Genomic DNA, 11,405 nt, shown 5'->3' with positions numbered 1-11,405 from the left:
TAATATAATGCAAGAAGTTAAGAATAGACCCATGGCATGAACTCCCCACCGTTCCCACCCAATTCCCAGAGCTTTCTGCAGATCTGCTCAACCTCCTTCCTTCCACTGATACCATCAGGAACTCTAGTGATAATTGCTGTCCAGCAGTGTGTTGTGAGTGCAGACTTCTGACTCTTCCAAGGGGCTCAAGGTCCAAAGAGGTGATCAAAACTTGACAAGGCCTAAGTTCAGCTATGGTGGCAGGTCCTATGAGCATTCATGATGATGCTGTGTAAAGGGCCTGGGTTTTGGGAGGATGGCAGCAGGTGTGAATGAAGGGTTTCAAAGTAGAACAACTGGAAAAAAGGGATGGGGTAGGGACAGAAACCTGTTTTCTCCCATCATTTTTGACACCTTGCAGAGGGTCCCCTCTGCTAAGATTTGTATTTGTTCAAGCCTACTGGGAGGTCACTGAAAAGGAGTTAACCCCTGTGACCTCAGTTTCTGTCATCCAGAAAGCAGCTTAGTCATTGGGCTTTTCCTCTGCCCCCACCAAGGTCAGTCATTTGCTACTTCATCATTAATTCCCTAGCAGTGATTTCCCCCTTACCACACTTCACATTCTGATAAGTTCTGATAAAGCACATGGGTTTTTTGGGAAATAATTTGTCTCTGGTCTCATTTCCTTTAAAATGTAGGTTATCTTCTTTGTCAGTCTTGAATTTGGGGTCAGTCTCTTTGTCTACTGAGAGGATCGCTTTCTGTAGACTTAACAATATGAATTTAATCTGCTAGTTTAGAGAGACCATCAAGAAAGGAAGAGCCTATACCTAGAGTTTTAGACAAAAGTTACTTTGATAGAAGGATTTAAAAAAATTCCCTTTTAACCACAGAACTCCTCCATTGGAAAGGATTCTGAAAGAAATGAAGAAAACCATCAGAAATGCAATCGGTAGCTTCATGGCCTTCTGTTGACTGGACTAGATTTTTCTTACCGCTGTTCCTTGGAATGACACTGTACAGGATGTCTGCTGAGGTTATCCATCAGGTGGAAGAAGCACTTGATGAAGATGAGAAGGAGCTGCTGCTTTTTCTGTGCCGAGACGTTGCTGCAGATGTGGTTCCACTTAATGTCAGGGACCTTCTGGATGTTTTAAGAGAGAGAGGAAAGCTGTCTTTTGTGAGCTTGGCTGAGCTGCTCTACAGAGTAAGGCGGTTTGACTTGCTCAAGAGGGTCTTGAAGATGGACAGACCGACAGCGGAGGCCCTCCTGCGCAGGCACCCACATCTTATTTCGGACTATAGGTAATTCATCAGGCCCTCCTGAGGCTGGACTGGTGGGAGGGAGGGAGGAGGTCTAGACTTCAGAATCACAGAAATGAGGACAGTAAGAAAAGCAGCCTCATTACTTTCTCTACCCACTGATCGTCTTGCCACATCGATGTTACTTCAGTCCTCTGAACTCTGAATTCTTAGGACATGTCTGCTTAAAGTAATTGGGTAGAAGCTCAGAATGAAAGTGGAAGGGTTGGATGGTATGTGTTTGCCTGATGGGTAGAATGAGAGAGAGAGGAGTGACTAAGAGCTAGTACTCTTGCAGGCCTCTCTGAGTGTGAGATCTGCTGTGTTCTTTGCTAGCCTGTGATGTCAGAGCCTGGTAATTTCCGGTTACTGAGAAAGGAAATAACAAGCCTGACAGCAATCTTCCTGACCTTTGTAGAGCTCTGTGATCCTTCCTGAACCCCCTCCGGTCTTTCCCCTGCTGAGGAAACTAGTGGGGTGGGTTTGCTTTCTGTGAGGTCCCTGCTCCCGGAGGCTCTGGGGAGCCCAGATTGAACGTTTCTTCAATTAACCATCTCTAGACCCCCTTCAGTTCAGGAGAGGAACGGCCACTGGAGTCCCCTCTAGTTCAGACAGCCTTTGAGTTGTTCCTCCTGTTCACATAATATTCTCTTGGAGGTTCAGAGGAGCACAGAAACCAGCCGAAAGGCTGCGTTTCTGGGGAAAGGAAGATAATTTGTAACCTTAAATCAGTGATTCCTTTTTCTCCAGACCACCAGCCTTTAGTTATATTGATAATATATATTTGGAGGGGACGTACATGATTAAAAACTATATTAAAGAGCGTTGCAAGCAGTGTGGCCTTTGGAACATATATGAGATTTGAGGTCTAAAGTCCTGTTTGAAGCCTCAGAACTGTCAGTTACAAGCCACGTAGGCTGAGCCAGCCACTGACATCAGTTTTTCTACTTCGTTTTTCTACTTGTGAAGCTAAAAATAATAATATCTGATTTCACAAGTGTGTTTGTGAGGATCGATTGCGATCATTTAGTATGTGAAGTACTTTTTAAAAATTATTATTATTTTAAATTATGTGAAGTACTTTTTAAAACTGGGCAGCACTCTACAAATATAAGGGTTTAGTATTGTTGTTGCTGTTATTCTTGATCATCTTCCACCTCTCCAACCATCATGATGTCATAATCTTCTTAAAACTTTTCGGCAGGCACTGACTGGGTTTTTGTGAATAAGTCAGGGGACTCTCTCCATCTCTTGTTTCCTTGCTGTGGTGAATGGAGGTGGTTCCTTTGGGCCTCTGAGTAGAGAGGCCCGGGAGTGCTAGATTCATTGATTCTTCTGTTGAGTGGGCTTTATTGTGGGTTGACTTATGCCAGGCATTTGGTAAGCCCTAAAGCAAAAGGAATGAAGACTCTTCCATCCTCAAGAATATTAGAGTCTAATTGGGAAAACAGGCTTCTAAGTAACGACGGCAATGTCAAGGTAATGATGACAATCGTGAGGTGTCCCTGGGAGCCCTGATAAAGCATGATGGTAACTCCAACTGGAACAGAGGTGGCTAAGTCAGAAGGGGCTTTCTGGACAGAGATATTTACAGTCACAATCCCCGGGATCTAGATGCCTTTTAACCTTCGAGTTCGGGCGTGGACCAATAGCCCAGGTGTTACTTGGCTTCACAATCTTGTGACTCAAAGTACTGTCCCTGGCTTAACAGCATCCGTATCACTGGGGGTTTGTTAAACAGAGAAGACAAGATCACTTTGAATTCTATTTACATCTTGCGTCTTAGTCATTTAGGTTCTTCATTTATTTCATTATTACTTCTGGGGGAGCTAGGGGATTCTTTGGGGAAGTTTTTATTCTCTTTTTCTTTTCATAGCAGTTGTAAAAAGAGGTACCATCTCCTATTGAAAACTGGGGAAAGGATAAATTTGGTTTTTGACTTCCCTTAAGATCTCCTCCTGGGGTGATCTAAGCTTTCTGTTTTCTTGGGGGCGCATTCAGATGGGGGCAAGAATTAATCTTTTAACCAATTATTGGCGTAGAGGAGGCCTAGGCTCTTGGTGTTCTCAGTAGGACTGATCTCTGAATTTACTGAAGAAACTTATCTGGTTTACAGGGTGCTGTTGATGGAAATTGGTGAGGGTTTGGATAAATCGGATGTGTCCTCATTAATATTCCTCATGAGAGATTATATGGGCCGAGGCAAGATAGCCAAGGATAAGGTGAGTTTTCTTTCTTTTTCTTCATTCATGTTCCCAAGAGCCTATCGGAAGTTGGAGGGGTGCTCTCTATGGTGTGAAGAGAGGGAAACAGGTACTTAAGCAGGGAGGACCAAGTCGGGGGTGAAGGTGGGAAGGGAGAAGAGTATGGGTTTTATTTTTCATAGTAACATTGATAGGAAGAAAATTGGTTCATATATTGAGAGGCAATAGAGTGATATCGGCTGGTGTGGCCCTGGGTGTTTCTTTCATCTTTGTATTTTATCCTTTATTTGTGTAAAATTCATAGGCCTGGCTTATACATCAGCTTCTCTCCCTGGTTGACAGATCATCTGGGAGAGTTAGGGAGTCCCTTCTGCTCATGCTGAGTAGAAACAGGAGGAAATGCCGGTGCACTCCCATCTTGCTCTCTGACTGTCATCTATTTCTCCTCAGCGAGCTCAGGGTCAGTGTGGAGTCATTAGGCTGCAGGGTAGCTGGGCAGGGGTAGGTCCTTGAGACTGATGTATCCAGGGAATGGCAAAAGTACAGATTTGGGGTTGAAATGAGGTAGGGGTGAAGATCTTAGGGATGCTGTGATTGCTGGAAAAGTATATAAATTCCAGCTGGCCTTATATGGTACCTCTGACCTATGGACAGGCCAGGGAAAGCTCGGGTCTCTAGTATGTGACAGTATGTCCACCAAGGACCTGCTTCTGAGGACTCTGGTAAATCATTGCTTAAGAATTTCCTCATGTTCCTTAATGATTGTTGTTTCATTTCTGAAATTTGGAAATATAGGGTGACTGTATGCCCCCACCATCAAATGCAAAATCGGAAGGAAAATGAAAAAATACAACTCCTTTTATGGTGTCCCCTAATCAATTTATTTCCCAATCATTTATATAGATTTAATTAGCATTATTAATTTAAAAATAAAGATAGCACATTAGTAACCAAATGTTAAACAGAAAGGACATAACACCAAAAGCAGTGCCTATTTCTGAAATACAGTTCTTTCACAATCCCTATGGTCCAGGGTGAATGAGTAGCAAAATACCCTAACCGTGTAATTTCACCACCTCATGTCTGCTGTGTCAGAATGAGTTGGAATTTCCAGCATTGATTAAAATATTTTAGGGACTTCAAAACTGTATCATTAGAATTTTTCTAGTAAAAACGTTTCCCCAGCTACCTTCTCACTTCCTTTTTTCAGTAAAGCCCTCAGAGTTTTTCAGTATAACACCAGCCTGGCTTTTGGGAAGAGACTGAACTTGGGAGGATTTTATTTTCAGGCCTGCTCTCTCAATCCTTCACGACACAAATGGCCCATGTATCTATCCCCAACCTAGGTACAGGTTGGCCCCCCAAAGACTTACCTCTTTTCTGAGTAAATTCCAGGAGTGTAATTTGCTCATGGCTTTGGAGGGACTATAAAACAGAGAGGTCTGGTTTAGGATCACTGAAGGTCACTGAAAGGGCTCCTCTGGTCACATTTTCTTGCTCTAATAAATTACACAACCTGAGGTTTGCATATGAGGCCTAATAGTCAGCCCTACTGACATTTGTTTCTTGTTGGTGGTTCTCTTAGAGTTTCTTGGATCTTGTGATTGAATTGGAGAAGCTAAACCTGGTTGCTCCAGATCACTTGGATTTATTAGAAAAATGCCTAAGGAACATCCACAGAATAGACCTGAAGACAAAAATCCAGAAATACAAGCAGTCTGGTAAGCAGCATTTTGGCCTCTCTGTGGCCTAAGGAAGTATCTGTGCACAGTGGGTTTCATTGGTAGAGACCCATGTGTTGGACGAGTGGATGGAACAGAACCCGAAGGTCCACAGCTCCCACCAGCCTGTGGCTAGAGATCAGAACCGTTTATATCCTCCATACCCCCCCATCTGCTAACTTCATCACCCAGCACCCCTGACCACACAGTCTTGGCCCTCTGCAAAATGCCGCCAAGCAGTTCTTAACATTTTGGTCTTCAGGAAAGAGTCTGCACCCGCATTTTCTGTACTGGCTGGTGGCGCTGTGGGCACTCAGGGCTTTTGAGTCTATGCTGAGCCCTGCTGCCTTGCTCCAGAGTTTGGCCTGACTTGGGATGATATCCTATCGCTGGGGTCCTATAACTGCCCTGCATATGTCTCCAGTTGCACAAAACCTCCTCATGCAAAAGGGCATCTTTTCTGCTGAGAACCTCTCCTCCCATAAGGGGACCAGCTCACCCTGGCCTTCTCTCTCATGGCACCCCTACCCGTTGTCTATTAGACTCACACTCAGTGTGGGCTCTGCTAGCAGTCTGCTACCACCACAGGGCATGACTGATACTCAGTGATCTACACACAGCCGTGCCCCAACCCCCCCAATGGCTAATTCAAGATCAAGAACAGGAGTAGAATTTTTAGTCTGTTCTTAATGACGTTGATAGAAGAGTCATCTGATCTGATATTTTGAATTCAGTAAGGGGGCTGGAAAGGTTAGGGTATTTTGAAAGATCATGATTGACCATGAACTGAGCCACTGTTGAAGATTCATTTGATGATAATTTGTAAATCTTAACTCAGAGCCTGTCTTCTGCTTGCAGCTCAAGGAGTGGAAACAAATTATGTAAATGCTCTCCAGGCATCTCTGCCAAACTTGAGTGTTAAGGATCCTTCATATAACCTAAGGGTGAGTCTGGAGCAAATGTGTGGAATCCCAGCATGAAACAATTTAAGAACTTTGATAAAAATGTACATATTCTCCCAGCATGTACTTTGTTTAATATCTGAAAAAAATTGTGACAGAAATGTGCATTTGTTTTAAAATATGTATAAATTCTTATAATTTCAAAGCTAACATGTGTTCATTGAAATAATTTGGAAAATACAGAGAAATATATATAAAGGGAAGAAAATAAATCACCTCCATGTTAACAGTTACTCCCTTCTAGTCTTTTTGTTTTCCTGTGTGTGTATCTACATATACAAACATTTTTTTCATTGTTCACTTGTCCCTTTGAAAATCTAACTTCTTAAGTAAAAATAGGTAGGACATGCCCATGGACAAAGAATTCAAAATGCGCTAAAAGAATTTTTAAAGTATATTTCCTCTTACCCCAGTTCCTTTCCCCAGAGACAGCTATTGTTAACCATTTTCTTCTATCCAAAGATAGTCTATACACATATCATATTTAATTTGTATTTTTTTCTTCTGTACAAATGCTAATACACTATGTCCACTTCCTGATCTGAGAATTCTTAGAAATTGTTTCGTATGAATCATACGGGACTGCCTTTATTTAATCATTGTTTTTAATGATGGAACATAGTTTCACTTTCTAGATGTATCAATATGTTTAGCCTTTTCTTGTATATGTGGACTTTTAGATTATCCCCAATCTTTTGTTATGAAACAATACTTCAAAATAAATAACCTTGTATTTACCTCTCTGTGCATTTGCTTTTCATTGAGCTTATTTTAATGATTTCAACAAACGTGTTTTTGTTATTGGGTGATGTTACTGAGTGATCGATTTGTGACCATAAATAATATGTAGTCACTTCTGGTTGTTGTGTTAGTCAATGGTGCAAGGTTATCATCAGAATTGTGCTTTGGTTAATCTTTTATCTTGAGAAGTTAACCTTAGTGTAATCTCATCCTCATCCTAATTCCATATAAGGATATGTGGAATTTGTAGTCAGGACTTAGACCACAGTTTATAATCTGTGATTAAATCATCAGCACTTTCATAAAAGTGTGTGATGAACATATTGACTATACCTGTAATAAAAATAGTTTTGTGGAGAATATAATCTGTAAGAGATACCACTAAGCAATAGAATTTCAGAGCTCAGATGGATGGTAAGCATTATACTGTCCAACACCCTCATTAAATAAATAAGGACATTCAGGCCTAAGGAACATTAAGTGACTGCCCACTGCTACCTACCGCCAGATCTGGGCCAGTCCATACTCCTTTCTCTACACCATGGTGTATTTAATAAACTACATGGTATCAAGTCATAGCTTAGATATATCTGTCATGTTTTTCAAGAATTAAATATGCTTTTTTTTGTCCTTCTGAATCTCTATGATACCAAATCATGAGAGAAAACTGATTTAGGATTCAGATCCAGATTTTCTGGGCTTTCTCTGCTATTGTCTATCTAACATAAATTATACTGTCATTCTTAGTTGAAAGCCTGCTATATTTTTGTTATTGTCTTTCTATTTTGTTAATGCAAGTAATTGTATTCACTGTCCATGTAGCCTATTAGGAACCCACATGCTCTGTGTGTAAATTTTTCTTTAAATTTGCTATATTAATCTGTGACCCTGATCATTCATTTAGTTAGCAGGCACTGTGGCATATGGATTCGGTGAATTCCTCACAAGATTTGGGAACTGAATACCTGGATGTTAACTCATACAAGGCTGCAAAAGTGCTTTAAAAATTACAGTGGCATTAAATAACAAATGATACCAACATACTATAGAATAAAGAAGTTGTGGGAATTCCTTGGCGGTCCAGTGGTTAGGACTCCGTGCTTCCACTGCAGAGGGCACGGATTTGATCCCTGGTTGGGGAACTAAGATCCCTCAAGCCGCGCTGTGCAGCCAAAAAAAAGAAAGTTGTGACTCTGTAATATAACGCTTTTTCTATTTATCTGCAATAAATCTAGCTTTGATTTCATGTTATATCTCTTTAATAGTATGTAAAAGTGAACGCACACCTCTGTGGGGTTCCAAATTCTATCTAATATCATTATCCTCTGGCTAAGTCATTGGTTATTAGTGATAAAAGCAACTTATATGTTTTTCTTTCATTTAGATGCACAGACTTAGCTACAGACACAGCTTAATAAATAGTGTACTTCTCTCTTTTGGCTAGGATAGCTTCAGAGGAGAACTGTCACTTGAAAGCTGAGCGTATCAGATGGTTGACAGTGTATGCTATGTGTACCTTACACAGGACCTGTCATCTGAGAAGAGAAAGGGTCTGTTCAATCTTTCATTCTCTGATTCATCCCATTCTGGCCCTCAGAAAGGGTAGCTAATTTTCAAGAACCACTCCCACATGTGGCTTTTGTGTAGCTAGGCATTATAGAAAAAGAATAACTGGACATTTATTCAGCACTTCCGTGTGCTTAAAAGGCACTGTGCTGAGTGCTTTGTGTACATTTCATCTTCAAAAAAATTATCAGGTAAGTACTATTATTATCCTCATTTTGAAGATAAAGAAACAGACATATAGTTAAAGAACTTGCTCAAAGTTACATAGCTAGTAAGTGGCAGAATCCCACTCCCACTCTTAACCATACTGTACCTTGCCTCTGTGTTAAAGACCAGGTTGAATGTCACCTGCATGTTCCAACAGCTTGTTCTAACTTGGAGCTATTGTAGCAACTCTCCTATACCATGTTCTAAATGCTAGTTGAGCATATTTACACATTCATTGTATTTTCACTTTGAATTGCTACTTTGGCCATAGAATATGGATTTATGGAGTTAATGGCTCTTGCTAGCCTTCTTTAGATAATTTAACAGTGAATGTGATATTTTTATTTTTTCCTGGGTAAGAATCCTATCGAGATATTTAAAGAGGTGTAATATAATGTCTCTGAAAAATGACAGGGAGTGTGACCTTGTTTTTTATATTTGAAGTTCCAGAATGGGAGGAGTAAAGAACACAGACTCATGACGGGACAACGTGACATTCAGAGTAAGACCAGCTTTTCTTTATAGTCATTCTTTATAATTGATTGATAATTCAAGTACAGAATGTTGCATTTTTAGAGTTGCCTTTCTTTTATCTACATATTTTAAGTTCTCAAAATAAAATGTATTCATTGGCATTTCTAGTTATCCATCAAATTAGCCTATTTGAATTTAAACACCTCTTACTTCATCAGCTTCATCATCTTGACTATATTTTTTAAGAGATATAACATTTATACCTGAAATAGAACTATAACCAGGCCATGTTAAACATTAATCTAGCCATGGTAATGAGCCATGTTAAACCAAATATCTAGCAGCAGGAAGAAGAAAGGTTACTAAGATCTTGTTTTATAGCCCATTTAATAAATCTAGATACTGTACAGATGACATTCCCCACCCCTACAAAGAAAGGAAGAAAAAAAAAACACCTAGTCATTTCAACCATAAGATTTAAGGGATTTAAGATCTCTCTCATCGCTCTTAAAACATCAGTACTTGATCCCATCATTTTCAAGAAGTGTATTTTTTGCTTGTCTTGCGTCCTCCTTGAAGTGAGGGCTGAGGCTCAGTCTTTTACTGTAGTACTTAAGAACTCCCGGAGGTGGGGCTGCATAGACACATAAGGAGGACTCAGTCTTCCCTGAGGAGCTTGGAATTTGTGTGCAGGGGCGATCCTGAAGGTAGAGAGCAGGGCAGCGGCCTGATGGAAACCTCCTCTATATGGCAACACCTCATGACTCAGCCGACATGCTGTCTGTGTGCACCTGCAAGCATTCTGCCCAGCTCAGCCAGATGGAGCAGCTCATGCCCAGCCTTTCCTATGGAAAGGTCAGCTCTCCAGCAAAAGCTGTTGAGGAGCAAATTAATTTCTGAGGTGACAGTATGTTTCTTAAAACACTGGTGAGGTGGTGAGAATTAGCTGTTTAAAATGGGAGACCTGGTAGATTTGGATAGGAATTTAAAATAATCAGTGTTTTTTCCATTGGGTTCCCTGATGACAGGTTTACCCTTGATGGTAATTAAACAGGTGAGGTAAGTGAGGCTCCCAACAGCCCTGCAGGTCCTTAGGAGAGCTAGTTGCCTGCTTTGGCCCGGATGTGGTTCATTTGCTAGTAAAAGAGAAAAGCATCCTGATAACTTGACCTTAATCTAATAGAAGTTTAAAATAATCAAACCAAGTATTCATATTATTTTGGACTTCCAAATAGATTTCAATTGGATGATGATGATAATAACTACAGTTTATTAAGCACTTTTAGTAAGGGCTAAGTGCCCTGAACTGAGATGGACATATTACATATATTATTTTGTGTGTTTTTAAAATTCTGTTAAGCCATGATTGCTAAAATACAAAAAGATAAAGTGAAATTTCCTCTTAATTCTGAGTATCAGACATAGCCACTGTTAATATTTGATCTGTGTACCTCTAGTAAGTATATGTAGGCGTACGCACACAAACACATGTAAAATTTTTAAGTACGTTGGCTCCATATTATTCACATTATTCAGTAATCTGTTTTTCACTTAATACATCCTGCATATCTTTTCTTATCAAATACATAAAGATTTCTCATATCCTTTTTAACATTGCATAGTATTCCACTGTATGTATCATAGTTTATTTAACCAATTTCATGTTGGTAGACTTCTAGTTTCTTTCTAGCTTAGGGCCATTACAAACAGTCCTTCAGTACATCTCCTTGACATTTTTGCACACGTGCTCTATTATTTCCTTAGGATAAACTTCTAGAAGCAGAATGTTGGTTTAAAGGGTATTGCTAATTGTCCTTTAAAAAGACTGTTTCAGGGCTTCCCTGGTGGCACAGTGGTTGAGAGTCCGCCTGCTGATGCAGGGGACATGGGTTCGTGCCCCGGTCCGGGAAGATCCCACATGCTGTGGAGCGGCTAGACCCATGAGCCATGGCCGCGGAGCCTGCGCGTGCGGAGCCTGTGCTCTGCAATGGGAGAGGCCACAGCAGTGAGAGTCCTGCGTACCGCAAAAAGAAAGAAAAAAAAAAAAAAGACTGTTTTCAACTTATACAGCATTACCATTTGAAAGTATTCATTTCCCCCAAACCTTACCAAATATTGGCATTTTCTTTTCCTGTCTTTAGACGTTATTTCTCATTTTTGCAGCAGTCATAAATTAGATTCTCATCTCAGAGATTAAAAAACAAAACAAGGCAAAACAAAACCCAACACACCCTGAGACTTCAGAAACT

The 11,405-nt window shown here is 40.5% G+C and overlaps 1 protein-coding gene across 18 annotated transcripts in view; it reads left to right on the top strand.

Annotated features, from left to right (window-relative positions):
* CFLAR (CASP8 and FADD like apoptosis regulator) overlaps positions 1-11,405 on the top strand; it is a 63,760-nt gene that overhangs the window by 14,565 nt on the left and 37,790 nt on the right. For 17 of the 18 annotated variants that reach the window (XM_027124280.1, XM_027124270.1, XM_027124235.1 and 14 more), the window contains 5 exons: positions 873-1,284; positions 3,398-3,503; positions 5,071-5,206; positions 6,065-6,150; positions 9,127-9,184. In XM_027124280.1, the coding sequence (XP_026980081.1) occupies positions 923-1,284; positions 3,398-3,503; positions 5,071-5,206; positions 6,065-6,150; positions 9,127-9,184 (748 nt within the window). In that variant the 5' untranslated portion in view covers positions 873-922. Of the gene's footprint in view, positions 1-872; positions 1,285-3,397; positions 3,504-5,070; positions 5,207-6,064; positions 6,151-8,353; positions 8,460-9,126; positions 9,185-11,405 lie in introns of those variants that run through there. The other variant, XM_027124390.1, reaches the window with a different exon arrangement.

The sequence above is a fragment of the Aethalodelphis obliquidens genome, unplaced genomic scaffold, assembly GCF_003676395.1.
Source record: "Aethalodelphis obliquidens isolate GAN/ISIS:26980383/991018 unplaced genomic scaffold, ASM367639v1 scaffold2, whole genome shotgun sequence".
Classification (NCBI taxonomy): Eukaryota; Metazoa; Chordata; class Mammalia; order Artiodactyla; family Delphinidae; genus Aethalodelphis; species Aethalodelphis obliquidens.
Note: the sequence above shows the minus strand (reverse complement) of the source record. Positions and strands in the feature narration are given on the sequence as shown.